General features: G+C 37.2%; 1 protein-coding gene across 1 annotated transcript in view; it reads left to right on the plus strand.

The window, feature by feature from the left end:
• LOC122808145 (C-type lectin domain family 12 member B-like) overlaps nucleotides 1-27824 on the plus strand; it is a 218552-nt gene that overhangs the window by 146331 nt on the left and 44397 nt on the right. Inside the window, exon 2 of the mRNA XM_044079116.1 lies at nucleotides 12179-12295. Within this exon, the coding sequence (XP_043935051.1) occupies nucleotides 12179-12295 (117 nt within the window). The remainder of the gene's footprint in view (nucleotides 1-12178; nucleotides 12296-27824) is intronic.

Raw genomic sequence — 27824 nt, forward strand, 5'->3', positions numbered from 1 at the left:
GGGAAGAGAAAAGACAAAAGCACACATACCCGATAAATAATAAAATCAATCAATTAAGGAAAAAATCCAATCACAAACTTGATTAAGACCGTAGGTACCAACAGAGTAAATTTAAATACGAAGACACTTTATTTATATTATAACTTATTCTTAACCTGCATTTCATTATCAACACAAATAGGTATAGTGTCTAAAACAGTAACTTTTAAATTAAATGCTTCATCTTTATGATATTCACTGTAATGGGCTACCAAAAGACTCTCCATAACATTATTGTGCATATTTCTGACATGATCTTTAATTCTAGTAGAAAATATTTGTTTTGTTTCTCATAGCATAAACTACCGCAATACTATTATAACTAAATTTTCCTTTAACATCAAAACATATATTATTAATTTTATCAAACCCCTGACAGACCAAAGGGCAAACGCTACAATCACCACAGGGGAAGATAACCCTGAGGTCCAAATCGTCATGAATATATTGAATACTTTGAGTTGAGTAAGTATTTTTAAAATAATTTCCAATATTCTTACCTGTATAGAATGGAATAAGGGGCATTTTACACAAAACAGTTTTAAGCATGGAATACATCATTATAATGTTCCAAACTGTTTTATAACAGACACAGTTTCACTAGGTAATAGACTGTACTGTAAAACACATAGAACGTGCCTTTTATCTTGCTCAACATTATTATTTTTACAATGAATAATAAAGTTAGAACTTCATTTTACATTAATATTCAACAAATTCTCTACTTGGGGTATCAGCCACATGCCAGTAGGCTAAAAAAAATCTTTTTGTTATAACCTCTGTCTACAAATGGGTCTACCTGAGTTTGTCAAAACTGCATACCATCGAATCACAGTTTGTCAACACTCAAAATATCAAATCCCATTTCATCGAAGCAGCGGAACAAGGAAGAACTTCCCAGTGTAAGTAACTTGCTGTGCAAGATGGTGAACTTTGCCCTTTTCCCAACTGTAGTGCGATCTTAGTGTTGGTATATTTAGTTAGGAGGTGTGGGGGTGGGCCACCTGGGTGGGTTAGGGATGGTGCGGTTTAAGTTTTATTTCTTTTTGGGTAACTAGTTACTTACCCTGGGTAGATCTTCATTGTTCCACTTCTTCGATGAAGGGGATTTTGATATATGTCAACAAACTGTGATTCAATGATGTTTGATTTTGACATACTCAGGTAGATCCCTACAAGCATATCAATCAGATGGAGAAATTCAATTAAAAACTCCATCCTATCAGACCATCACCTCTTGGTCCGAAGAAATTCTCCATTTAGAAGGGAAGAAATAAGATGATATGGATGAAAACTAGACCCAAACAAATAGCATAAACAACTGTTGAGCTTCCTATACATTTTTGTGCTTATTAAAATTTCCCCAAATCTTCCTGTTAATTTAACTTCCAGAAAATTAATAACTGTTGGATGACTGTTGTATGTAAAATCTAAAATTAGCTCTCCTACTTTTCCTGTTAATGTAACATTCGGATAATGAACAACAGTTGGATGACTTGTGTGTAAAATGTAAAGCAAAGTTGTTACTTTTGAGTTGATTTGATAAATTCAGGAATGCATCTAGAATCACCCTTGCAAATACAGATCAAATCATCAATAAACTGAAAGTAACATAACACTTGTTCAGTAAAAAAAGGAAGTTGTTGTTGTTGTGTCTTTCGGCTTTTCTTGGTTAGGGGTCGCCACAGCGGAACTCCGGTCCGCTAATGATTGGCAGTAGATTTTTACATGCTGAGTTGCCAGCTCTGATGCACAACCTTCAACGAAGGTACGCCCATTCACGCATGTCTACACACAGAAGACGCTCTAGCTGAGAATCGAACAGGACAACGTCCAACTGTGAGGCGACAATGCTACCGCAGCACCACCACCGTGGATAGTAAAAAAAGGAAATGCAATAAATATATTCTTTCTCAAATAAGCCCATAAACAAACAAACATAACCAGAGGGAAAGGAAGCCCCATAGCAGTGCCTTTCAACTGCCTGTAAACTTTCCCATCAAACTTGAAAAACATATCTTAAAGGTAAAATTCAACTAATTCAAATAAAGTCTTTGGCACTGTGACACTGCCAGCCCAGCTATCTGGAATTTTGTAAATAATTCTATGTCATTTGTGAATATTGATATGATTTATATAGAACTGTATGTTATATACTGAGCTTCAAGAATATAACCACAGCTTACCCTGCTGGAGCATAGAAGATCAACCTACAAAATTTCAAGTAAATAAGTTAAAATTAAGTGCTTTATGATGTGGTATAAAAATTAGTTTATGCATTAAGCACAAAGTCTAGAAGTCTAGCAATAAAAGCAATTAAAAAGAAAAAAAATAAAATTAAAGCAAATGTAAAGTGTTTGATTGCTTGCTTTTCCTAACAATTAAACAGTTCTTTATGTGAAGTTAACAAGAGAATTTTTAACATAGAGATTTTTGTGACAGAGTTTTTAGGTTTCTGGTTAGTGGGGGAACACCAGGGTGTCATTCCCACCAGTAATGTAATCTAATTTAATAATAATTTAGAACTCTCTCAGAGAGAGGAGAGAGGCATCTTGTCTTTAGAACCTCAGCTGAAACATCTGCACTTCTGCCTGCCTGCATGTTGTGTTTGCAAAACTTCTCTTGCAGTATTTCTCTATCTTATATATAGATAGATATATAGTAGAGATTTTCTAGTTAGTTTAGGTGTTTTTTTTATGTTGTTTTAAAAATTTTTTTTATATTTTTGTACTTTTTTGTACTCTGTGTAACTTTGATATTTGATTTGATTTTTATTATTATATTTATTATTATATATATTTAAACTTCTCTTTGTGACTATTATTGATGAGATATATTTATTCTTTAACTCTTACTGATATGTGTTTGATGACACTGTACAGGCTACTCTCCTATGGCCTTGCAAGTCTTGGTCTCAACACTACCATGATTAATAGTAACATTACACACAGTAGGGATTGACACCTTTGTAGGGGGCCTTATAGTAGCTGATGAGTAGGGTGGCTGGTAGCAGCTGACACTACTTTATAGTCTGGGCAGAAAGGGGCATAACTAGTAAACCTGTGCCAGCCTTCCCTAGGTTTGTGTGTGTCTGTGTGTCTGTATATAAATCAAATCCCAAAGTGTGTGTGTGTGTGTGTGTGTGTGTGTGTGTGTGTGTGTGTGTGTGTGTGTGTGTGTGTGTGTGTGTGTGTGTGTGAGCTACTTGGGCAGGGACACAAAGCACTGGTTGGACATAGAGGGTGCTGGAGGTCTTGGTTTGTCTACTGAGCTGAGATCTCAACCCTATAGCTGTGCCAGTGGAGAGTCTTATTGGGTATCCGAAGAAAGCGTCAGAAACCAGCCCGAGACTGACTGTGGTCTCTGTGTGCTCTTAAGGGAAATTGCACCTTACTGCATGTGTACTTGTCATCCTCCCAGTGTGTCCATCCCTCAGTGTTGCCAATGGTGAGGACTGAGGATCCTTGATTACTGGGCCAGTGCAGGGGCATCACAGGCATATCCTCCAAGTGATATGCAATAGCTTCAATTCCAAACATACATAGCCTCACTACATAAAAAGTTAATCAATAAATGTTCTTCTTCTATCTTATGCAGATAACTTTTTGCAACAAATGAATGTACCACTGATATAAGAAAGTAAAATTTTAACAGCTTTAAAAATGCAGTCCCCGATAACCTTAACCGGGTTATAGAATACAGTACCTCTACCAGAGGCTATGGGTCTACCAGGGGGTTTAATAAGGTCCTTATGGAGTTTAGGCAAACAATAAAAATTAGCAAATTTAGAATGTGCATTACTTTTTTATCAATATCTATCTGGGTGAAATATCCAAACCTTTGACCCTTATTCAATAAATGTAAAAAAGATTCCAACATGTTCTTATAATTATCAAAAGAAGTGCATTCATAAACCAATGAATCATTTAAATTAACAAAACACATTTGGTAATATGGATGAACATTCATTACAACAATCTTCTTTTCTTTGTCTTACTGTTTAATATGTAAGTTTAGATTTTTATTCATATTATATTTAATATGTTGCTTATGAGCCTGAAACAAAGAAAACAATCTAATTCATTATTTGCTGTCACAGAAAAAGCTTCGATAAATCATTAACAAATAGAGAATTTAAATTACTTGTACCAGACATGGTACTAGTATCAAACAATAAATAAGCATTGTTTTCAAAACTGTCATCAAAACAAGAATAAAATGACTCCAAGAAATCATGACTAGAATCAACAGTTAGTTCAAAATGAATAATGCTGTCAGTAGTTTTAATATGAGAACTATAATATAGTAAACTAAGTTTCCTACATAGTTTAAAACAATACATTTTGCTGTTATACATTTGTAGAACCATTGTAGATGTGAGTCGTTTTGTGAGTATGTTTGTGTATAAAAGACTGTGATGTGTGCAAGTGAAATTAGAATAGCTGTTGTGAGTTTTTGCATGTATATCATTATTTAATTGTGGTTAGGAAACAGTGGTAGAGATAAAGGAGGCAAGGTTTTTATTAGTGAAGACAGTGTGTGGAAGGAACATATACTGTTACAAATGTGAAGACACAAGTTACGGGATGCAGAATGTTTATGTTTGCTGATAGTGATAGTGTGTGCTGGGTTAGAATTATTTTGTAATGCATATTGGAGTGCAGGAGGGATGATGGAAAAGAAGTTGATGTGAGTGGGAAGGAGTTTGGATGAAGTTTAGTGAGGTGGTACGTACTCAGTATGCTGATTGGTTTTAGCTATAGATTGAAGGAGATTGGGTGGAGAGTGAGAGTAGGTGGAGCTAAATATGTAAAATGTGGATAAAGTGTGTCTGGGTGGGAATTAGGGATAGGTTAGGGGAATGGAGTAGGGTCACACACCCAGGCTACTGAGAGTTAAAAAAAAAACAATTAGTGGAGCAGCATTTTAGCTAGATAAGTACCTGCCAGAAAATGCACAGCAATTCAAAAATTGTCATTCTAGCGACTTTGTAAATAAATTAGATCAATATCTAAAATCTGTTCCTGATTTGGGGCCTTTGTTCCTCATTATTTTTGGCATTTTCTCTGACATAGTTCTCAACCTCTTAGTGCAAGAAATCTAGACAAAGCTTAAAATAATGGAAGAACAAAGGCCCAAAAATAGGGACAGATTTTAAATATTGCTATTTTAAACTTAGAATGTTGCTAGAATAACATGATTCATGTTAGCATGTATTTTCTGAAGGATATGAAGTCTGAAACTCAAATGTATATTATTGTTTAGTAACTTTAATATTCAAAAAAATGACAAAAAACACACATTTTATAAGGAGCAGACCAAAAATATGAGGCAAAAATTTGGACATCTAAAAAACTCTAGACAGTTGAGCGGCATGGTCTCTAATTGTTATACTATGAATTGCAGATGTATTATTTTTACCACAGTCAAATGAGGTTTTTACAACAAAGTGACTACAACTTCTGGGTTTGGATGAGAGGGCTGCCACTGGATGAAAGAAATGTATCCTCTTGATATTTGCTCAATTCAAATCATTTGGCTTTTACAGGACTAGTCTGTATTCTTGTGAATACTTGGGATATGGTGAGCTTCAGTGAAACAAACTGATTATATCCATGATTACTGTTTATATTTACCACAATTAGATATCTGAGGTGTACACAATTAACAATGGGGCTATAATTGCTAAGTACAGGAACTATCTGCAGACAATAATGACTGCACTGTCTTGGTCACATTAAACAGTCATTATTCTAGCTCTGTAGGACTAGTGTACTTTTTATAAAGCAAGTTGGAATACTTTACTGTAGCCATTTTTATGAGAATTAGACATCCAAGGTATGTAGATATCAACTGGCTGTAACTGATGGTTATGGCATATGGACATCGGTGGATTATAATGTCAGCTGTTCAAGTGATCTCTTAGGTTTGAAATGTCCCAAAAAAGGGTGATTTTGCTATGATTGGTATATAAATTTTGTTTAACTTCTTGCTGGAAAAATGTTCAAGACTGTTCATCTTTAAAACAAACATACAGATTTTGCTTTATTAAACAATAAATATAATTTAAAACAATCTGATAAGTAAGTATATGTTTAAAACAATCAAGAAGGTGAATCCAAAATGATATAAATTTATTGCATGTTTGAATAATCTTTGTATGGGGAGTTGATTTGAAAATGCCCCAGAACCCAAGATGTACATACTCTGCCACTGCTTAAACTGGCCTACCATCAATATGGGTCCTACTTGGACCAAAATAGTTCAGATGTTTCATCACCATTGTAGGTTTTGATACTCACATGAGCACACGCACACACACACACACACACACACACACACACACACACACACACACACACACACACACACACACACACACACACACACACACACACACACACACACACACACACACACACACTTGAAAGTGTGTATGTGATAGTGTTTGTATGCATGTGTGAGAGTGTGTGTGTGTGTGTGTGTGTGTGTGTGTGTGTGTGTGTGTGTGTGTGTGTGTGTGCATGCTTATATCTAAGTACTTTTTTACCAAATGTGTGAGCCTCAACTCACATAGCTGTAGGCATTCTGTAGATACTCAGAGTATAGAATATTATGTACACTGCATTTTAAATGAATCATAGGTACATTTTAAAGTTTCTTACATGTTCACTGTATGCATTGCTGGCTGGTGTGTATTTAAATACACACGTGCATTTAAAACCTTATTACAGTTATTAATAGTGGTGGTTGGCATAGCGGTTAAGGTGTTTACCTCACATTCAAGAGGTACAGGGTTTGATTCTTTCTAAAGGGGAAATTGGATAGGCTTAAAATGTTCAATAAGAACAGCTAGCCTAGTACTTACATATGAAGCATTGTGGACCTGAGTATATTCTTGATCCATACTTTACATATCTGCAATCTGCTCTACCTTCAGCATTTATATATTCATATCAATAGCACTATGTCTGCTATACTAAGTGGTATAAAAGCAGCATGCACAAGAGGGGAAGAGTACCGCATTTACTGTGATGCTGACATATATGAATGCAAAATGCAATTCTTAAAGTTTTCTGCATCACTATATATGTATGCATATCAGCATTCACTGACCAGACCATAATACTTTTCTCCTATTGGAGGACTCACTGGTTTTGATGGCTCACCTGACTATCACACTAGTATGCACACCTGTGTTTGTGTGCACTATACGCTCTGATACTGCTCATTGTCGCAACAGTGACATTTTTTAATATTCTGGATATTGTACTGCATATGATGTTGCACAGTATATCCTGCTGTGAATAACGTAACTTCAGCACCTTGATCTGCTGCATTTGCAATTTATTTATTTATTTCCAGTTTGATGACCGGGGAGGTCCACTGGGCTCAGGGAGCCCGTTTTCAGTGAAGGCCCAGGAAGAAAAGCTCTGAATTAAATAATGTACTTACAGATACAATCATAGTAAAGACAACACAATTAAAATTACATTTTGTGCAAGAGAACAGGAAATAAATTCTTTGGTTACAAAGTATCAAAATATTTAGGATGGCATTACATAGTGAAGTTACATATACAATCAAAGTAAAGAAAACATAATTATAATTTTATTTTAAGCTAAGCAACAGGAATAAATTCCTTGATTATATTGTATCTAAATATTTAGGATGGCAGTGAAAACGTAATTGTGAGGGGGAAAAAATTAAAGAAAGGAAAGAGAGAAAAAGGTGGTAAAGGTTATTTGTAAGTTGTACAGTTGTGACATTTACAATATTTACTTTTAAGTTAAGTTAGCTTGTGCTCAGAGTTAGACAGGAGTTTAAGGGGAGGAAAGATTATTAGGCTATGTGGGTAGGGAACAGTTGCTTTTCCTATTAGAGGAAAGGTAGGAGTGTAGCTGAGTTTTAAAGGTTTCAAAGTTTTCGCAAGTCCTTAGCGAGGATGGAAGAGAATTCCAGTTTTTAGCTAAGGAAAAGGATAGCAGAACCTGACCAGCAGGACGATTGGGTTTGCGGACAGTGATTAGGTTTTGGTGAGTCAATCTCAGAGTTCTCTGAGGGGTGTAAGGTTGGAGATGTTGGTTAGTGCCAGGTACTTAGTAGGTTGAAAAATTTGTCTGTGGGCTGTAAGTAATGTGGAGATAGTCTAGATGGTTGGAGAGTTCAAGCCAATTTACCAAATGAAGGGCAGTACAATGATGGGAGGAGAATTTGGCTTTGGTGGCAAATTTAGAAATCTTATTATAACAGACTTCCAGTTTAGAGGAGAGAGAGGCAGATAAGTTTGTTGAAAGAGGAGCGCCATACAATAGTGAGAGGCGTAGATAGGTAGTGGCAAGAATTTGTCTGGTGGGAGGTGAAAGAACGTGAATGTTTCTGTATAGCATGCCAAGTTTTACATGAGTTTTCTTAATGTTTTGCTGAATGTGAGTGTCGATTTTTAGGTGTTCGTCAATAGTTACTCCAAGTAATTTAGTGAAGGGAGCAACCTCTATAGGAGCATTGTTTTGGCTATTAATTTGGAACAAGTTTTTATCAAGAGGTGAAGCATGTGCTGGAGAGAATAATAGTATTTTGGATTTGTTGGCATTTAGTGAGAGGTGGTTTTCTATGGAGGAGAAAGCAGTTTGGGTCATTGTTTGAAGTGCTGAGAGGTTAAAGGCGCAGCACACTAAAGTTGAATCGCCTGCATATTGTATGATTTTGGTATTGGGTATGGCTTTGTGGAAATCATTAATAAAGATGTTGAACAACATTGGACCAAGTATGGATCCCTGGGGTACCCCAGTGGGGGTAGGAAGGAAGGTTGAGGTGCCTTTCCCCCATTTTAGGGCTTGAGACCTGTCAGAGAAGTAGCTTGAGAACCAGGATAAAGAATTCTGGGAGAGATGAAGGCTAGAAAGGTGGTTTAAGAGGTGGGTGTGGGAGATAGTATCGAATTCCTTAGACAGATCAAGTAGAACTGTAGAAACATTTTTTTCCAGAGTCACTGGGAAGATTTAATGTGTCTAAGAAAGAGAAAAGGGCTGTGATAGTACTATAACCAGGTCAGAAACCATGTTGGGTTGGAGTAATTAATTTGTGATTGAGTAGGAATGGCATAAGCTGTAGGCCGATGCATTTTTCTAGATGTTTTGAGATGGGGAGAGGATAGCTATGGGATGGAAGTTAGAGATGCTATTGTCTTTGCCTCCTTTATAGAGAGATAGGATAAAGGCAGCATGCCATAATTAGGGCACATAAGATTCCTGCATGGATCTATGATCAGGATGCTAATGGGGAAAGTGATACCATCTGCAGCTATTTTTAGGAAGGAGGATGGGATATTGTCAGGGGCACTGGAGTATGGTTTTAATTTAGAGAGTAATTTTTTTATGTGGGAGGTTGAGATGAGTTTAAGTTCAAATAAATATTGGAGGAGGATTGGGGGCAGAGGGTTGTGTAGAGGGTATGGAAGATTGGATAGATTGAGGGGAAGGGCTGTTGTTAGGGAAGGTCTTGGTCAGTTCTGCTATGGAGTTGGTGAAGAAGAAGTTGAATAGGGAGGCGATTTCAGAATCAGATTTGCTGGAGTCAGGGCAGGGGTTGTTTTTGGTGTCTGGTTTGAGAAGAGAATTAATGGAATTTCAGAAATGTTTGGGGTTATTTGATTGGTTAGACTGGAGTTTAATATACTGGGATTCTTTATTTCTGATTATTTGTTTTTTAATGAGGTTATGGAGTTGTTTATATTTAAGAAGAGTTTCTGGCTGCTTATTTTGATGGTATGTTTTCCAGGATTTATCTCTTTGTAGCATAAGTTTTTTGGTGTCTTTGGTTAGCCATGGGGTGGTCTTGGTTTTTACCCTTTTTGTTCTTGGTGGAGCTAGGGAGTTGAGGATGCTTAAGAAGGTTGAGTTGAAGAATACTATGGCATCGTCAAGTGATAGAGTTTTTAGGGGGTTCCAGTTTGTTTCTTTTAGGGCATCAGAGAAAGTAGTGGGGTTAAAGTTTGTGAGGTTACATGTGTAGGTATATTGGTGTAGGTGAGAAGTGGAGTGGGTAGCTCTGTCGATGAAAGATGGCAAGTGATCTCCTATAGGGTCAGTGATAATGCCAGAGTTTATGACTTTATTAGGATGGGATACTAGGATCCAGTCTAGAGTGGTACCTGGGGGGTTTGTTTTGTTGGGTCTGGTAATGGAGTTAGTTAGTTGTGTATAGTTAAATACATTGATGGATATGGTGGGATTAGAGTTGTTGATTTGATTCCAATCGATATTTACATCTCCAAGTATGAATGTCTCTAGTTTAATATTGGTAGAGGCCCAGAGGAGGATTTCTTCAAGAGTAGTGGTGTTATTACAAGGAGGGATGTAGAGGGCGATGATACAAATGCTTTTGTGGTTATTTATTTTAGTAGGCCTATTACTAGTTCTGCATTGTTGAATGGAGCGATAGGATTGGGGTAGGGAGTGATGGAGAGCAGGTTAGAGTAGATTAAGGCTACCCCACCCCCTTTTCTATTTAAGCGATTGTGTCTGAGGGATTGGAATCCAGGAGGGAGGATTTCAGAGTCAGAAATATGAGGTTTTAGCCAGGTTTCTCAGATGGCTACAATGTCGGGTAAGTTGTAGTTTAGCCAAGCATGAATGTGGGCTACTTTATTTCTTAGGCTTTGGGCATTGATGGTGAAGAATTTGAGGTATTTGTACATGTGAATTCATTGCTAAATAGCTTATGCTTCATACCTTTCTGCACAATTTTTTGATTGTGAATTACGCTAACACATAATTCTGCATGGATTGAGGTGATATGCATTCTGCTTAGCTTACATACAGTATATATAGTATGTATATATTTGGGATCACTACATAATCTTGAAAGTTTGAAATACTGAATTTCAAACTTTCGAGACCATATAGCCAAAACCCCTAATTACCGAAAGACCAGAAGAGCGAATTTCAAAATCCCGATCATTGGGAGTTTGACATTCGCGCTTCTGGTGTTGCGGTATGGTGGAAGGTCAGGTAAGTATCTATGTTTAAATGTGTTGGTTAGGGGTTTAGTGTGTAAGTGTGTGTTGTGACTGTGATGTGTGTGTGCGAGGGGAATGTAGGTGTATGGTGGTATTTCGTGTGTTTGTGTATGTAGTGCGATCTTGGAGTTAGAATATTTAAGTAGGGGGTTGTGGGAGTGTGGGGGTGCAGGGGGGCTTGTCCCCCTGCTTGTCTGTAGTTTAGGTTTGTGTTTTTGTGTTCTGGGGGAAAGTGTGTGTATGTGTATGTGTGTGGTGTATATTGAGTGTAGTTTTCGGTAGTTTGAATTTCGCGGTTTTGATGTTTCGGTATTTTAGTGTTTCGGTTATTTGGTTTCAGGATTTTGGGCATCGGTAGTTTGGGTTTTCGGGAGTTAGTAGTGGTTCCATATATTTGGAGCACACACACACACACACACACATACACACACACACACACACACACACACACACACACACACACACACACACACACACACTCACTATATTTATGAGCTAAGAAGAATGCATACGTATTGTGTATTTGTCAATTACATCTGCCCATGCTGTGGGAATTTTTCACATGCAGGTTAACTTTATACATGTCACCCTCAGACTTGTGAAAGAACTCTGTCTTATGAAGTAAATGATAACCAGCGGTCTATATACTCTAGGTGAATATGTTTTGATAGAGCAGTATAACACTCTGTCCATGTATTATGAAATGGAAATTGATTAATGGCGCTGTCTGTCATTCAACAGCTAATTCAACTGGCTAACACAGAAGCACTTTGTGTGTCAAAGTTTCTGTTATTACCATATCGTGAGACGTCAGTGTTGGTTATAACTAATAAAAGGATGTGTCAAGCCACAACTCCTACTGCTAAGGAATGGAAGCATGAGAGACTGAGTTACAAAAAGAATTGGACTCTTCAGTTATTTCCCTTTTTATGAAAGACCTTCCAGCTGCAAACATATGAGTCATATTAAAAATATTAAAATATGTTTTAAAATATCAAGGATTGATGCAAGGTTTTATAATAGAATGTATTTTTTCTTAATGTAAGTGAGAATACCAGAAATCTGAAATGCAAACACTGAGGATGCATAGGATTTACGTATTCTTTCTTTTTCCTGAAGGTCCGATCACACAAAGTATTAGGCTTAAGAAGAGAAACCATCTGAGGAACATAATGATTGCAGGAGGTGTGATTGCTTTACTTCTGCTGACAACAATCCTAGCAGTGACCATTGCATGTAAGTTTGTTACTTGAAAACATATATCGGAAAAAGTTGCAAAAAGTTTTACCTTTAAAATGTGCATGCAGTTGTAATGCTATAAAACTGCTCATAGCAGAGCTGTATATGGCATGGTATCTATTTTATAATGTGTTTATGGATTAACTGATTCTGTCATAATGGTAGAAGTCATGATCCTTTTGGACTTTGTCATTTAAATTTTGAGAATGGCAGTCCATGTTACAATAAAAACCTTGTAGACCCACTCTGCATATATATATATATATATATATATATATATATATATATATATATATATATATATATATATATATATATATATATATATATATAAATGAATACATAAAAGAAAAAAGAAAAAAATGAAACAATAAATGCTGTCCTGACCAATGAATCCTTTCCCAACTTCCGTGACTCATATCTACCGTGATCTGCCAAAACCCCTACTCTCACATTAAAACTAATCACTACTTCTGTCATAAAGAAAAAAATATCAAAAGTTAAAAACCTGCTCATCCTGTGCCAATAACTTTCCAGCAGCGTACCTAAAACTGCTGCTAATGCCATTGCATATCCAGTCTCCATCCTTGCAAACAGGTCCTATATTCCTACAATCTTAACAAAATGCCATAGTATCCCTCTCCAAGAAGGAGGCATTTCTATTGAGATATCTAATTTCAGACCCACTGCCATCTTATTGCACCTTTTGAAAATATTAGAAAAAAAGTGTCCACAAACAACTACTGTATCATCTGCTAAAGGAATAATTACTAACCAATACACAACATGGTTTTAGACTTGTCTATAGCACAACTGCCCTCCTAACTTTTACAGACAACATAAATAAAGCCAAGGATAGAGGTAAACTCATATCATCCTTACTCCTAGACTTATAAAAACCTTTCAACACAAATATAAAAAAAACTCCTAGTATAATTGTCCCCAAGGGGTATCTCACAACCTACTTTTCAGTGGTTAATTACATGTCAAAATGCAGTCAAATGGAATTCTACCCATCAATACAGCTGCCTGCAAAGCTCTATCCTTGGTCCTCTTCTATTTCATATCGCTATACTTCTATACAACATCACTTATACAGTATGAAGAAGATTCTACCTTAATCTCCCTGTCAGGCAATGCAGAAAACTTAGAAAAGATAATACAACATAACTTCACTCTTTTGAAAACTGGAGTTGTAACTACCAACTCCCTCTTAATCCAAAGAAATCCAAAATACATTTATTTTTCCCAAAATGACCTACCCATGAGAAATATCTTTAAGATCATATCCCTAAATAAGACTCCAGTTGACGTAATGTCCCATATAAAACTGACGGGGGTTACAACAGAGACAGCCTCAAATATGATCACCACATACAGAGCAATTTAAAAAAAAAATAGGAATGCTATATAGAGCCCCCCCAAAAAATTCATTCAAAGTCCCTCTACATGCCTTTCTCCCTTCCCTTCACCTTTATTTATATGGTTCTCCCATCTTGACTAATTTTCAGGCCACACTAAATAGTTTCAATTCAATAAGAACGTCTATAAGGTTGAAACTATTTAAAAGAAAAGTCAGCCTTAACCTCCTGTTTAGTAATGGAACAAAATAAATATCACAAAATAAAAAGATAAGAAGAGCATTTTCAATCCATCCATACAATTTGTGATTCGCTTATATGAAGTCATGTGCGAAACGATGTATGCGAACGCCATAATAGCTAGAAATCTTATAGGTGTTATAGTCTCACCAAGGATAAAAAGATGGTACTACAGGAACTGGCCCGTGACAAATCCCTCGGGTTGATGGAGTCATTCAAAGGTGAGAGTTTGATAATCATGCACTCCATTGATTATAGTAGGAAAATATATCACATTTTCACACATTGTGTTAAATATTATTTAGTATCTTAGGAGCTCAACAAAGATCTACTTCACCGAGGGTTCATTACAAAACAAACTTTGCCATTTTAAATGCAGAATGACCGAAAATTCCAACAAACATTGGCATACCCAAGAGCCACAAATACATTGAGGATCCCCCTCCATAAAACTTATTGTAAATGCTGAACAGTTCAAATCTTACCCCCGGACCATCTATAGCAATAGAAAACTAAACCTTTTAAGTAACAAGCCCACGTTAAGACTCCTGGGATTTCTTTTTGAAGATAAAGAATGACCTACATGATGACTACCTTATTTTTGCAACAACTGGCATTATTGAGTTGTTCTCAGTCATTCTCCACCCTGTGGGGATGGAGTGGTTTGAAGACACTGTCTGTACAGAAGATACCCTTTCTACCAACTAAACCAAAATTGTGGTGGAACTAATGGAGATCATGATGAAAAATAATTACATGTATTTTTAGTCCCCCAGTAACATCATTCAGCTGGCCAGGCTCCCCAGTGCCCCACAGCCATGTTAAATATATGAGATAATCTCCTACCCCCCAATGTACTGTGGTATTGTTGGTGCCAGTTATGGATGCTAAGGGCATGCTGGATGATCATTGTTGCGGCCAGTCATGGGTCCTAAGGGCATGCTGGATGATTATTGTTGGGGCCAGTCATGGGTCCTAAGGGCATGCTGGATGATCATTGTTGGGGCCAGTCATCGATCCTAAGGGCATGCTGGATGATCTTTGTTGTGGCCAGTCATGGGTCCTAAGGGCATGCTGGATGATCATTGTTGGGACCAGTCATGGGTCCTAAGGGCATGCTAGATGATCATTGTTGGGGCCAGTCATGGATCCTAAGGGCATGCTGGATGATCATTGTCGGGGCCAGTCATGGATCCTAAGGGCATGCTCGATGATCATTGTTGGGGCCAATCATGGATCCTAAGGGCATGCTGGATAATCATTGTTGAGGCCAGTTATGGGTCCTAAGGGCATGCTGGATGATCTTTGTTGGGGCCAGTCATGGGTCCTAAGGGCATGCTGGATGATCACTGTTGGGGCCAGTCATGGGTCCTAAGGGCATGCTGGATGATCATCGTTGGGGCCAGTCATGGATTCTAAGGCCATGCTCGATGATCATTGTTGGGGCCAGTCATGGATCCTAAGGGCATGCTGGATGATCATTGTTGGGGCCAGTCATGGGTCCTAAGGGCATGCTGGATGATCATTGTTGGGGCCAGTCATGGGTCCTAAGGGCATGCTGGATGATCATTGTTGGGGCCAGTCATGGATCCTAAGGGCATGCTGGATGATCATTGTTGAGGCCAGTCATGGGTCCTAAGGGCATTCTGGATGATCATTCTTGGGGCCAGTCATGGATCCTAAGGGCATGCTGGATGATCATTGTTGGGGCCAGTCATGGGTCCTAAGGGCATGCTGGATGATCATCGATCTTCTGCATCTGTCTGGGAGCTTCTTTTAGACACCTTATCCACTCCCATCCCCTCCTCCTATGCTCATCAATTACATCTGAGGGCCACTCTCCTCTTTGCCCATGTGTACCATTAGGGAGCATCATTGATGAATGTCCTCCCACCCAGGACAGGCACTCCCATCCTTTCCCGTCACTACATCAGTCACCTAAGCCACTGATCAAATCCAGATCATCTGGACCATAGTGGGCTCTTTCCTCTGTGCCATCAGTATTGCCAATGATGAAACTGAATTCTAGTAACACCTATAAGAAGTGGCATTGAGAACAGCATGTTCCCCCAACGTATGTAGACTTAGTCCTATGTCTGCAGAGCAGAGACTTATGCTTGACTCTTTTTCCACCAAACACTGTAGTCTTTCCACTCAATTCCATGATGATATTTGCATTTTATGGAAAGGAAGTAAGGACCAGCTACAGGAGTTCATTAATTATTTGGACACTACCACCAGCTTCCTTAGATTTACTCATCACCTTTCCAAAGAAATACATTTTTTGGAGGTAACAGTACTAAAAGACAGGGTGGTGCAGTGGCACAGTGGACATCATTGTCACCTCACAGCAGGAAGTTCACTGGTTTGATTCTCGGCTGAGCTGCCTACTGTGTGAAATGTGCTTGTCCTCCTTGTGTTCACATGGGTTTCCTCTGGGTGATACGTTTCCATCCCAAATTCTGAAGGCCTGAAGTAGGTGGACTGGACACTCAAAGTTGGCCATAGGTGTGAGTTTATATGCGAGTTTGTGGGGTGGAAGAACTATTGAGGTAGGGCTAGCCACAAGGCAATGTAAACCTTGGTTCTGGATGATTGTCATTTTTGAAGTGTCACTCCAACCCCATGTGTGAAAAAACTGGAGAAAGGGGTTGTGGATGGATGGATGGATATTAAAAGACAAGGTAAATATGTCCTTCATCTCAATAATATACAGAAAACCCACAGTTTGAAACTTAACTGCTTCTTGACTATACGAGCAGTCACCCTTATATCCATAAAAGGAGTTTAGAGTTTAGAGAAAGGACATCTTGCCAGGCTGGTTAGAATTATATTCCTCTATAATATTTTTCTTATAGAGACTGAAAAACTCTCTGGGATGTTTCCAGAGAGGGGTATCCCTCTAATATGGTGAACAAAATCTGACAAGAAATTGTGCAGAGCTGGGGTACAAAATAGGTAAAATTGCTTAGCAATGGGGCAACTAACTCAGACAGGCTCAGATCTGAAACCCCCACTGCTAAGAATTTTAAGAAAGAGATGATCCTTCACTATGGCCATAAATCAGGGCAAAGAAAATGTATTGATTGGAAAATATTTCCTCACTACATGGAGGTGGAAGAAAAAGTTGGGGGCCAATACACTTTTGTATACAAAAGGGGAAAAACATTAAGGAGAATCTGGAAAGCCAGACAAAGTATGATTGCTGTACTAGAAGGAAGATGTGCACTTACAAGTGTGGATTTTGTCAACAATGCAGACTAATCTCTGAGGGAGATAGCATCGATTTAAGACAGAGAATGATTACATTTGGCTGACATTTTAAAGTGAAAGGAATAGTAAAGATGTCCTCTTTACTGAAACATGCAGCCTGTCCCTGTCTTTCTGTGTAGGAAATCCTGAGAGGATTTTTCTTAAAAGAATATACAAAGACTCATTGGACATCACCACAAAAAAGATTAATGCATTATACAGGCATATTACAAACTGCCACACTGATTGTTCATTTTTGTATTCTTGAAGAAGTTTCCACTGACTCCAGGGCAGCCTCTGGGAACTATATTTTGAAGTGCATGAACTAGCATGACAGCTTTACTTACTAACACACCTGGATTTTATGATTTTTGCCTCCATTTGTAGTGGCCTGAAACTCAGAGCTGCCAAACCGTGGCAACTCTTATAGGATGTTTTGGCGATGTTGAACTTGATATACAATTTAGTTAAATTCTGACCTACAAAAAATGTTAAAATTGTATGAAACTCATACATTTTACCAAATCAAGTTGCTTTTGCTTTCAAACATTTTTAAATGCTTCAAACATTTCCAGACTTTTGTATTATTTACTATATAGCTTTGGCACTATGCCTTTAAGACCTTGATCATGTGACTAATACTCTTTTGAAGAGAATTATTGAAGATGATCAACAATTCTGATTAAGCCTTTTTTTCTTTCATGAAAGAGCTTAAGCTTATTTTGTGAAATAAACAATACTGTTTGAGAATGTTCGTGTGGATCCTTTGCTTAACCTGATGGTTATTGGTATTTACTCATATCACATGACTCAACCACATGACTACATTCTAAGAAATGTTAATACTACTATACAAGTAAATAATCAATATTTTAATGCCTTTTCTTTTAAAACAAATCTAAAATTAATGCTCAGAAATACACAATGCATTCAATAAAATGTGCCACTTGCAGTCTCTTAGCTCCAACTAATGATCTCTATTACAACTCATGGCTCAAAATGTTGGTGACCTATTGCAGAAAACATAAACCTTTTGCATTGCATACATTCTAAATATTTATAATACTGTACATGCATGGTCATAATCTCATTGTTTTAACCATGCATGAAGCCTCACACCCTGAACAGACTATATATATCCCACAAAATCTAAATAAATGTAAAAATCCAGATGGGGGACATGAACTATCTATAACAGGATTAAAATACTTTGGGAAAATGGCCTCATAGCTACAGCAACTACAATGCTCAAATTTTAAAGGTCCCCACCTCGTGGAAACTCTTCCTACCTTAATCATTCTGCTCAAATATTTGTTTCAGATCTATGGATTTTTGTATTGATAAACACAAGCTTATCACCCAATTTTTTTAAAGAAGCCAGGGTCCACAGGAAAAAAAATCTTCAGTTACTTGTAATGATCTTATTGATCTAGTGTCTATCAGATATGTAAGAGTCATGACTGCCCGACATTTGTAGAACAGACTCATCAATAACATCCCCTGAATATCCCCCAACCTCAGGGCCAGATCCAGCACAGGGTGACTTAGGCAGCTGTCTAGGGCGCAGTGCCTGCTGAGTGGCCCAGCCTTGCCATAAAAACATTAAAAATGGTTCTTCCAAAGAATGGAAGATTCCTTCTATACATCAGCACTCTACATGCACACACTTTCTTTTCCCACAAGTAGGAGAGATTTTTTTTTTAATTCAAGTCCAGAAGCAACATTTGTGAGTAAGAAATTTGAATTGTTTTAGAACTCTTTGACTGAGCAAGAGATCAACCAGCAGGAGACTATGCAGGGAAGATGGTAGATTCATGTTTTACAAGTGCGTGTGTTTGTCCATGGTGAATACTGACTTTAATATGGATTAACTGCTCCCTAAGATGATGACAGCAAACTGTGAATGTGTTCTAGGATGATGACTGAAAACTGTCCTCTAGGGGAATTACAGAAAATTCAGGTAAGGCAAATCACTGTGAATTACAATTAGTCAGTAATACTAAGTGCAGTCTTGGTGTTGATATATTAAAGTAGCAGGGGGTGTGGGGGGCATAGCCCCTCACATTGGGGGTGCAAGGGGGCTTGCCCACCTGCTTACACTTGGTGGAAAGTGCTATGATTTATGTTGTTTAAACTCAGTATATGTGTTTTGAGTTTTCAGTGTTTTGAAGTTTCAATGTTTTGGTCTTCTATATTATGAAGTTTTCTCATTTTCAGTGCTTTGAGTTTTCAGTGTTATGAAGTGAATCCGTTTAATGACAGCATCTATACTCAGCCCTGTATTCTCTTAGGTGCTCTAGTCTGCTACTTTGCCTCTGTCTGCTCCTTTTGATCTTTGCAGGGGCTAGAGGTATAAAAAAGGCATACTGAAAAATTAGATGGTGTCATGCATTGTCAGTATATCTATTTAGCTAAAAGACTTTATACTTAAATTATAGAGGCAATAAACAAAAGTAAGCTACTTTTTGTGAAGTAAATCCCCTTATAGGCTCTCCAAACCTGGTGGAGTGGCGGTTTTCCCCAGGACCAAAAAGTAAAAAGAATGCACAAAGGATGGCGCAGTGGTGCAGCAGTAACATTGTCCCTTCACAGCAAGAGGTTCTCTGGTTCGATTCTCACCTGGGGTGCCTTCTGTGTGGAGTCTGCATGTCCTCCCTGCCTTTGTGTGGGTTTCCTCCCACATTACAAAAACATGTGCCTGGAGCATTTCTCCCTGGGCCTCCTCTGAAAATTGGCTTTGTTCCCAGTCAGACTTTCCCGGTTAACAAATGTTAAATAATAAATAAAAGGAAAAGCCTGTTTAAGAAACATTATATTTGACAGATGCAAGCACTAATTATATTGAATAAACGAGATGATTTAAAGCTCAAAGAAGGACTGCTTCAAATTTCTATTACTTAATTTTGAGAACATGTACATTCTACTCTATTTTTTGCATGTTAGGTTCATAGATTAGCACTAGGCTAACCACCCTTGCAAGACATTTTAAGCCTAGCCAATTATCCCCCGTGAGATTCAAGCCCTGTACCTTGTGTTTGTAAGGCAAATACCTTAACCATTAAGCCACCCTCCCAAGCCTAGTTAGTTGTTTAAGCCACCCTCCCAAGCCTAGTTAGCTGTTTGCCTACAAAATGCTTACAGGAACACAGCAATGGATTACCTCAAACAAAAATGCTTTTCCTTGTCTTTTTGCAGTATGGAGGTAGTAAAAGTGCCTTAACTTCATCCTGCCACTGGTGTAGGAGGTCAAGCTGCATGGACTTGTCACTGCAGTGGTCATGGCACTATTCCCCCATGAGTGGGATGCCAGTAGCAAGGTTGACAGCCTTAGCCAAACTGTAAGTTGTCAGCATTACACTATGACCCTAAATAGCAATCTTGCAAGAGCCTCCTGCTTTAATGCATGTCCATAAAAATATTGGACCCCCCCTCACACCACCTTTGTACTCGAAAAAAAGCATTACCCTCTCCTTCTCCAGCTATAGTGGCTCACTTTCAAATATTTCTGGAAATATAGATAAGAACTGGCAAACAAAACAGATCTCACATGTTCCATCCTTTGTAAACTCTGAGTTGTGGAAGGGCAACTCATTTGCATGATGGATGACAAAATAATAAAGTATAGGTATTGTATTGCTATGGTTTCAGTGGCACTTTAAGGTGTGAAACATGGCCGTCCTCTGTTACTCTTTCTCTCTCTCTCTCTCTCTCTATTTGCTACTGAGAGCACATGCTCTGCAGCACCTCCCACAGCACTTGCTTAATTATGTAATGACAGGTTCTACAGCCCTAAACTAATAGGCTGATTACGCACATGCTGGCATCATGTAGAAATCACTACAATGTTTACCTTTTGTGCTTATTCCACAAATTGAGTAATTCTGAAAAAATAATGAGATGTGCCATAATTAGCATAATTAGCATGCCTAGAGGGGTGAATCTACACGATATAAGCTCGACAGGAAGCACTGATCCTCATCATTCTGTAAAGGAAAACGAGATAGCCTAGTATAAACCTATGAACCTATGAACCTATAACTGTTGTTTGAAACGTGTTAATTAGGTACAACCTGTGTGCCAACACTGCTGTAGTGCTCATGTGCTTAATAAGTGCACTTATGTACTTTGGTGGGAGGATATGCTCAGGGTAAATATGTAACAGTCACATAAAGCTTGTTTGTGACTACAGATATGTAAATTTAACTAAAACTGCTAACTTCTAACGTATTATGTATTAAAATCAATTGTATGTTCTATATTCTGTTTTCTCATGTACTGCATTCTATTGTACTGTGGAGCTTTTCTCCCCGGGCCTCCACTGAAAATGGACCTCTATCCAGTCAGACTTTCCCAGTAAACAAATGTAAATAAATAAATAAATAAATTGTGCCTTAAGTACAGCATACTAGATGGCCTTTTAGGATAATACTATTAGGAATTCTAAGGACCATGTGCAATTTTGGCTAACTCCACTGTTTTCATTTGAACAGAGCTATGCCCAAGAAACAGGCACAAGAAAGAAACCAGTGTGTCTGCTTGTGCTTCCACATCGGCATGCAGGACCAAGTCTGATGAATGCTGAAAGTCCCATGTCTTCATGGTAGATGGCTCTTCCCAGCTCATGTCACCAACCAGCACATGATGTCCATGTCTGGTGTGAACTTGTAAACAATGTTAATGCTGTAGGTAATATGGTCTGATGCAGGGCAAGAGATATAATCCTTGCTGACACCCACAGAGCAGAGATCTTGGCATGGGAATGGAGGTAACAGGTAGCGGACTGTCTACTGAACCATCCCTTATGGAGACAGCAGAGTTTCTGGCATTACTTAACAGCAGTACCACCTCCACAGAGTTTCACACTGTGATACTGAATGTTGGGGCAGAGTTGGACAGACCAGAGAGAGGTTCAACTGAAAATACCCCAGGTATGTAGTCCTAGCATGAATATCTCCAACTCATCCTTACCTCTTACTCACATGACATTTTCTAATAAGTGTTTCACTTATGGCATACTGGTACACCTGGCAGTTAGGTTTTACATCCATCTGCATAAGGTATGGGCAGGGTTATTACTTGCTATTAGATTGTTCTTTTTATAAAGATATCAGTTGCATGTGATGTTGTTGCACTGGGTCTATTTTTTACTTTGGATTATTCACAGTTTATTCTTTTTTCACTGTATGATGAGATGTGTACTACGTCCTTGGCCATGGAACTTCAAGCAGGTGTACAACATGTGAAGTGAACATTCATCAGTGTGTTATGTTAAGATGTGTACTTCCTCCATGGCCATGTACCTTAGTTCATACAAGTAAACAGTATGTACAATGCATTTTCACTGCTGAGTGATGAAGAGATGTGCTCTACATTCTTGGCTATGGATGTTCCTGTTTTCAGCATGTGATCTGTACATTTATCACAGTGCAGAGGATATGTGCAGGATAGAGTGTGTGGTGTACAGTCATCTCTGTGGGATACAAAGATATGTACCACATCCTTCACAGTGGACATTAGATCATGCATTTGACAGCTTAACGTGCTGCTACAGAGGTGTGCAGAGCATGGATTTTAGGTCCCAATGCATTTTTATATGCTTCCCCTTAAGCAGCACAGGTTGATACACACACATGCATGTCAATTAACATTCACTAAGCAGCATGCATAGTCACTTAACATTCACTAAGCAGCATGCATGTCACTTAACATTCACTAAGCAGCATGTGTAGTCACTTAACATTCACTAAGCAGCATGCGTAGTCACTTATTCCCTAAGCAGCATGCATGTCACTTAACATTCACTAAGCAGCATGCGTAGTCACTTAACTTTCACTAAGCAGCATGCGTAGTCACTTAACATTCACTAAGCAGCATGCATAGTCACTTAACATTCACTAAGCAGCATGCGTAGTCACTTAGCTTTCACTAAGCAGCATGTGTAGTCACTTAACATTCACTAAGCAGCATGCATAGTCACTTAACATTCACTAAGCAGCATGCGTAGTTACTTAACATTCACTAAGCAGCATGTGTAGTCACTTAACATTCACTAAGCAGCATGCATATATATGTGTGCAGTATTGTGCATGTTGTTATTTGCTTGTGTACATTTATACCTTTTATGTGGTCACTTTGTGTGTATATCTGATTCTATGTGTGTGTATTTCTGTGTATATGTACAGATACCATGCCAGGAATAGACATACAGTCATATTAATAGTCAATAGCAATGTTTTAGCATGTGTTGGTTATACTCACATGCACATCATTGCATTTCTTTTACTTACTTATCATATCCTGACCAGGTTAGTCCCCCTGGGCTAGTGGCCTTTTTAATGGGGAACCCAAGCTGGTATCCAGACTAAATGACTTCTTCGCTCTTCAGCCATACCTCCCTACGTAAAAATCACTATCTTTCCCTGCTATTTCAAATGACTAAATTACTGTACTGTTCTAAAAAAAAAAAAAAAAAAAATATGAATATATAGCTTAGGCTATTTGTTTTTTACCTGTTTTTTTCGCTGTATTTTCTACTACACTAAAATGTATGGATTGTTGCTTAAATGTTTAACCTTGTTTTAATTGTGGAGCTTTTCTCCCCGGGCCTCCACTGAAAATGGAAATTATCCAGCTGGACTAGCCCGGTCAACAAATGTAAAATAAATAAAATAAAATAAAATAAAATAATAAATAAATAAATTTGGCCAGGACATCATGAAACTTCCCCTACTCATCAGTTTTGTGAGTGGCAGCTGTTTTAGGTGCAGAGGTGGGGGGTAGAAACAGGGAAGCACATAGAGAGAGAAGAAGATGATGAAGTACTGAAAGAAATGAAGGAGAAAGCATATATCTAGGCCAGAGAATATGTGCAGGATTATGAGGAAATGTTTCAAAGAACCTGTTTGATGGAGATGACTCAGTATATGAAGGCTGCATAATTACAAGTGTCCAGTTTGGAAGGTTGCAGGATGATTTACATAAAGAAATGGTGGTGCACAGTGAGGCAGAAAATGAAGGAGATGGTTACTGGGGGGGACATTATTTAGAAAATTCAAAAGGAGGATGCAGAGACAATCCTGAAGAATAACAGTAAGATGGAAAAGAAAACATACGCAGAGAAAGTAAAAGAAGGCAAAAGGGGAGTAGCAGAAAATGAAGAACAGAAGAACATTGTAAGGATTCAAAGTAAAGAAAACAAAACAAATGGACAGGTACGAAGTGTGGGACAGTTTAATAGCTAGTGTGGGTATAAAAGCACATGAGGTCTTATTAACAAAGAGACATTTTGTGACATTATATTTGAGACTGTTTTTTCAAGGGAAAATTTTCTTGCAGAATATGAAAAGAAATAAAGACTGATACCTGTGGATTTGTTATGTTATAAAAGCATTTAACAGGGAAACAACAAAGATGATTCATGTGCAATTTCAGAGGTAGAAAGAAAGACTTTGAAAGGACATTTGAAAGTCTTATGTAAAGAAGTACTGGACATTGCAAAAGTGTATGACAAAAGTGGTTTATGGGCTGGTGGCTGGGATTGTAATAGAAAAGTTATACATATACCAAGCATGATGAATGTGGAGGAGATAGGAGTGTTGTAAATTACTGGCGACAACCCAAAATATGTCTTGGTTGAAAAGAAGGACATTTGATAAGTAACTGTGACAAAAGAACATGTTATATTTATGGGGGAATGGGACATGATGTGAACTGAACTGTTATAAATATAATAAAACTGGCATTTATGGATGGATTGCAAAAATGAAAATAACAACAAGGGAAAAAAAGAGAAGAAAATGAATAAAGAGAAGAAATTGTAGAAGTCGTAGAAATAAATAAAAAATTGATGAGAAAAATAATAAAGAGGATATAAAAGAAAGTTCTGAAATAAGTCATGGAGAAGACATAAACTGGGCGACAGTTAAAGGGGAAAATAATTCTATTGGAATAAGTCATGGAGAAGACATAAACTGGGAGGCAGTTAAAGGGGAAAATAATAATATTGGAATAAGTCATGGAGAAGACATAAACTGGGAGGCAGTTAAAGGGGAAAATAATTCTATTGGAATAAGTCATGGAGAAGACATAAACTGGGAGGCAGTTAAAGGGGAAAATAATTCTATTGGAATAAGTCATGGAGAAGACATAAACAGGGAGGCAGTTAAAGGGGAAAATAATTCTACTGGAATAAGTCATGGAGAAGACATAAACTGGGAGGCAGTTAAAGGGGAAAATAATTCTATTGGAATAAGTCATGGAGAAGACATAAACTGGGAGGCAGTTAAAGGAGAAAATAATTCTATTGGAATAAGTCATGGAGAAGACATAAACTGGGAGGCAGTTAAAGGGGAAAATAATTCTATTGGAATAAGTCATGGAGAAGACATAAACTGGGAGGCAGTTAAAGGGGAAAATAATTCTATTGGAATAAGTCATGGAGAAGACATAAACCGGGAGGCAGTTAAAGGGGAAAATAATTCTATTGGAATAAGTCATGGAGAAGACATAAACCGGGAGGTAGTTAAAGGGGAAAATAATTCTATTGGAATAAGTCATGGAGAAGACATAAACTGGGAGGTAGTTAAAGGGGAAAATAATTCTATTGGAATAAGTCATGGAGAAGACATAAACTGGGAGGCAGTTAAAGGGGAAAATAATTCTATTGGAATAAGTCATGGAGAAGACATAAACAAGGAGGTGGTTAAAGGGGAAAATAATTCTATTGGTAAAAGTGTAAAAGACAGAAAAGGAGAAACATTTAAAGGGATAACTATAAAAGAGAAAAAGAAAGGAAATGCAGGAAAAAGAATATTTGTAGCCAAAGACGGGGGCTTGGTATAATATTAAGGTGTTTGAGCCACAGACACAAGATACAAAGTTCGATTCTCACCTTTGGGAAGGAGAATATGTGCAACCCAGTACTTAGCTAAAAGTTTAGAGTGCTTTCTGTAACTATGAATAGCATTAAGAATATAAGAAGAACAGGAAACTTGGAGTAGTGTAATACATGTGATGTAGATGTTGTTATACTAGAAGACATAAGATTTTTAACAAATGAAGAAAGATCACAAGCAGAGAAACTATGGAGAGGAAAGATAATCGGAACTTTGGGAAATGAGAGATCTTCTGGAATAGCCATATTCCTGTAGAAATACAGTAAAGATAATATCTGTAACTTTAGCAAAAAGGGAAGATTAACCATTGCAGATTTAAAATGGAAAGAACAAGTCTATAGAATTATAACATTGTATGCTTATACTAACTGCAAAGAAAGGCAAAGTTTATTTCATCAGATTTTGGACTATGAAATGATTAATATGAATATTATAATAACAGGAGACTTTAATCATGATTTAAGAGGCAAGTGTAAAAAGAAAGGAAATTATATAAGAAAAATGTTAGAAATTATAGATGTGGTAAATTAAAACTTGGGGACAAAAATTCATGGACTTAAAAATGGGGTATGTATAGAACTGAAATGTATTTTATAGTAACAGAAGGTTTAGTTATAGGAGAAGGGGAAGTAGTTTAAACAGGATTTTATGATCTTCTTCCAATATGGCTAGAGATAAAAAAGAACAAGGAATATATAAAATAGGCAAATAAATAAAAATAATAAATGAGAAAGCACAGAATGAAGAAAGAAAGATATTAGTAATACAGTTATAGAAAGATCATATTACTATGAGAACATTTTATAAAATTTGGTCTGAATGGTGGGTGATATTTAAGGAAAAATATAAAAAGTGTTTTTTTTTTTTCAGTGGAAATATGATGCAAGAAAATTATAGAAAGAAAACTATAAAATAACATATAACAATGCAACGGAGGGTTTAGAACATAATTATAGAAAGTACTTTGACAAAGGAAAGAATTATATGAAAGAAATCAAGAAAAAATGCAAGAATTGTTATATAGATAAAGATATTTTACATGAAAAAAGAGACGTATTGAGTTTCTTAAGAAGATTAGCAAAGGAAGATGGTAGTGTAATGAGAGAAATAAAAAATGTAAAGGAGAAATAGAAAGAACTCATGTAAAAACTATAAATATTGTAGTACAATATTTACAAGACATATTTAAAAAAGGTAGCAAAAAATGCAAAAAGTAAAAAAGTTAACAGAAAAAGAGAATAAAGAGCTGGAAAAGGAGATTTCTTTAAATGAGCTAGATCAAGTATTAGGAAAGTATTTTGTAGTGCAATACTTTAAATTCATATGGAAAAGTAGGAGAGAAGAGAATTAAAGAACTGGAGACCAACAGTATTGAATAATAATGATTGTAAGATAGTTTTGAAAAATAATACAAAAGAGATTTAAAACTAAAATGGGAAATATTATGGAAGATAGCATATATAGTATAAAGGGGAGGGCTGTCAAAAATTATGAATTATAGAGAAATTGTGGGTGATAGTATGAACAGAAAAGTAGAAATTAAAATCATGATACAAGACCTTAATAAGGTATTTGACACAACTGGACATGAAATCTTATGGGAAGTAATGAAATAATGTAAGTGAGAAAGTTAGGAAATTGCGTATGTCAGCATATAGCAATAATAAAGTAAAAATACCTATAGATGGCTGGTCAAGCCAAGAGGTACATATGAAGAGTGGTATAAAACAGGGATGTCCGATGAGTTGTATACTCTTTGTGTTAGTTATGAAAGTGATG

The sequence above is a fragment of the Protopterus annectens genome, chromosome 8.part0 (assembly GCF_019279795.1).
Source record: "Protopterus annectens isolate FY-2018-M chromosome 8.part0, PAN1.0, whole genome shotgun sequence".
In the NCBI taxonomy this organism is placed as follows: domain Eukaryota; kingdom Metazoa; phylum Chordata; order Ceratodontiformes; family Protopteridae; genus Protopterus; species Protopterus annectens.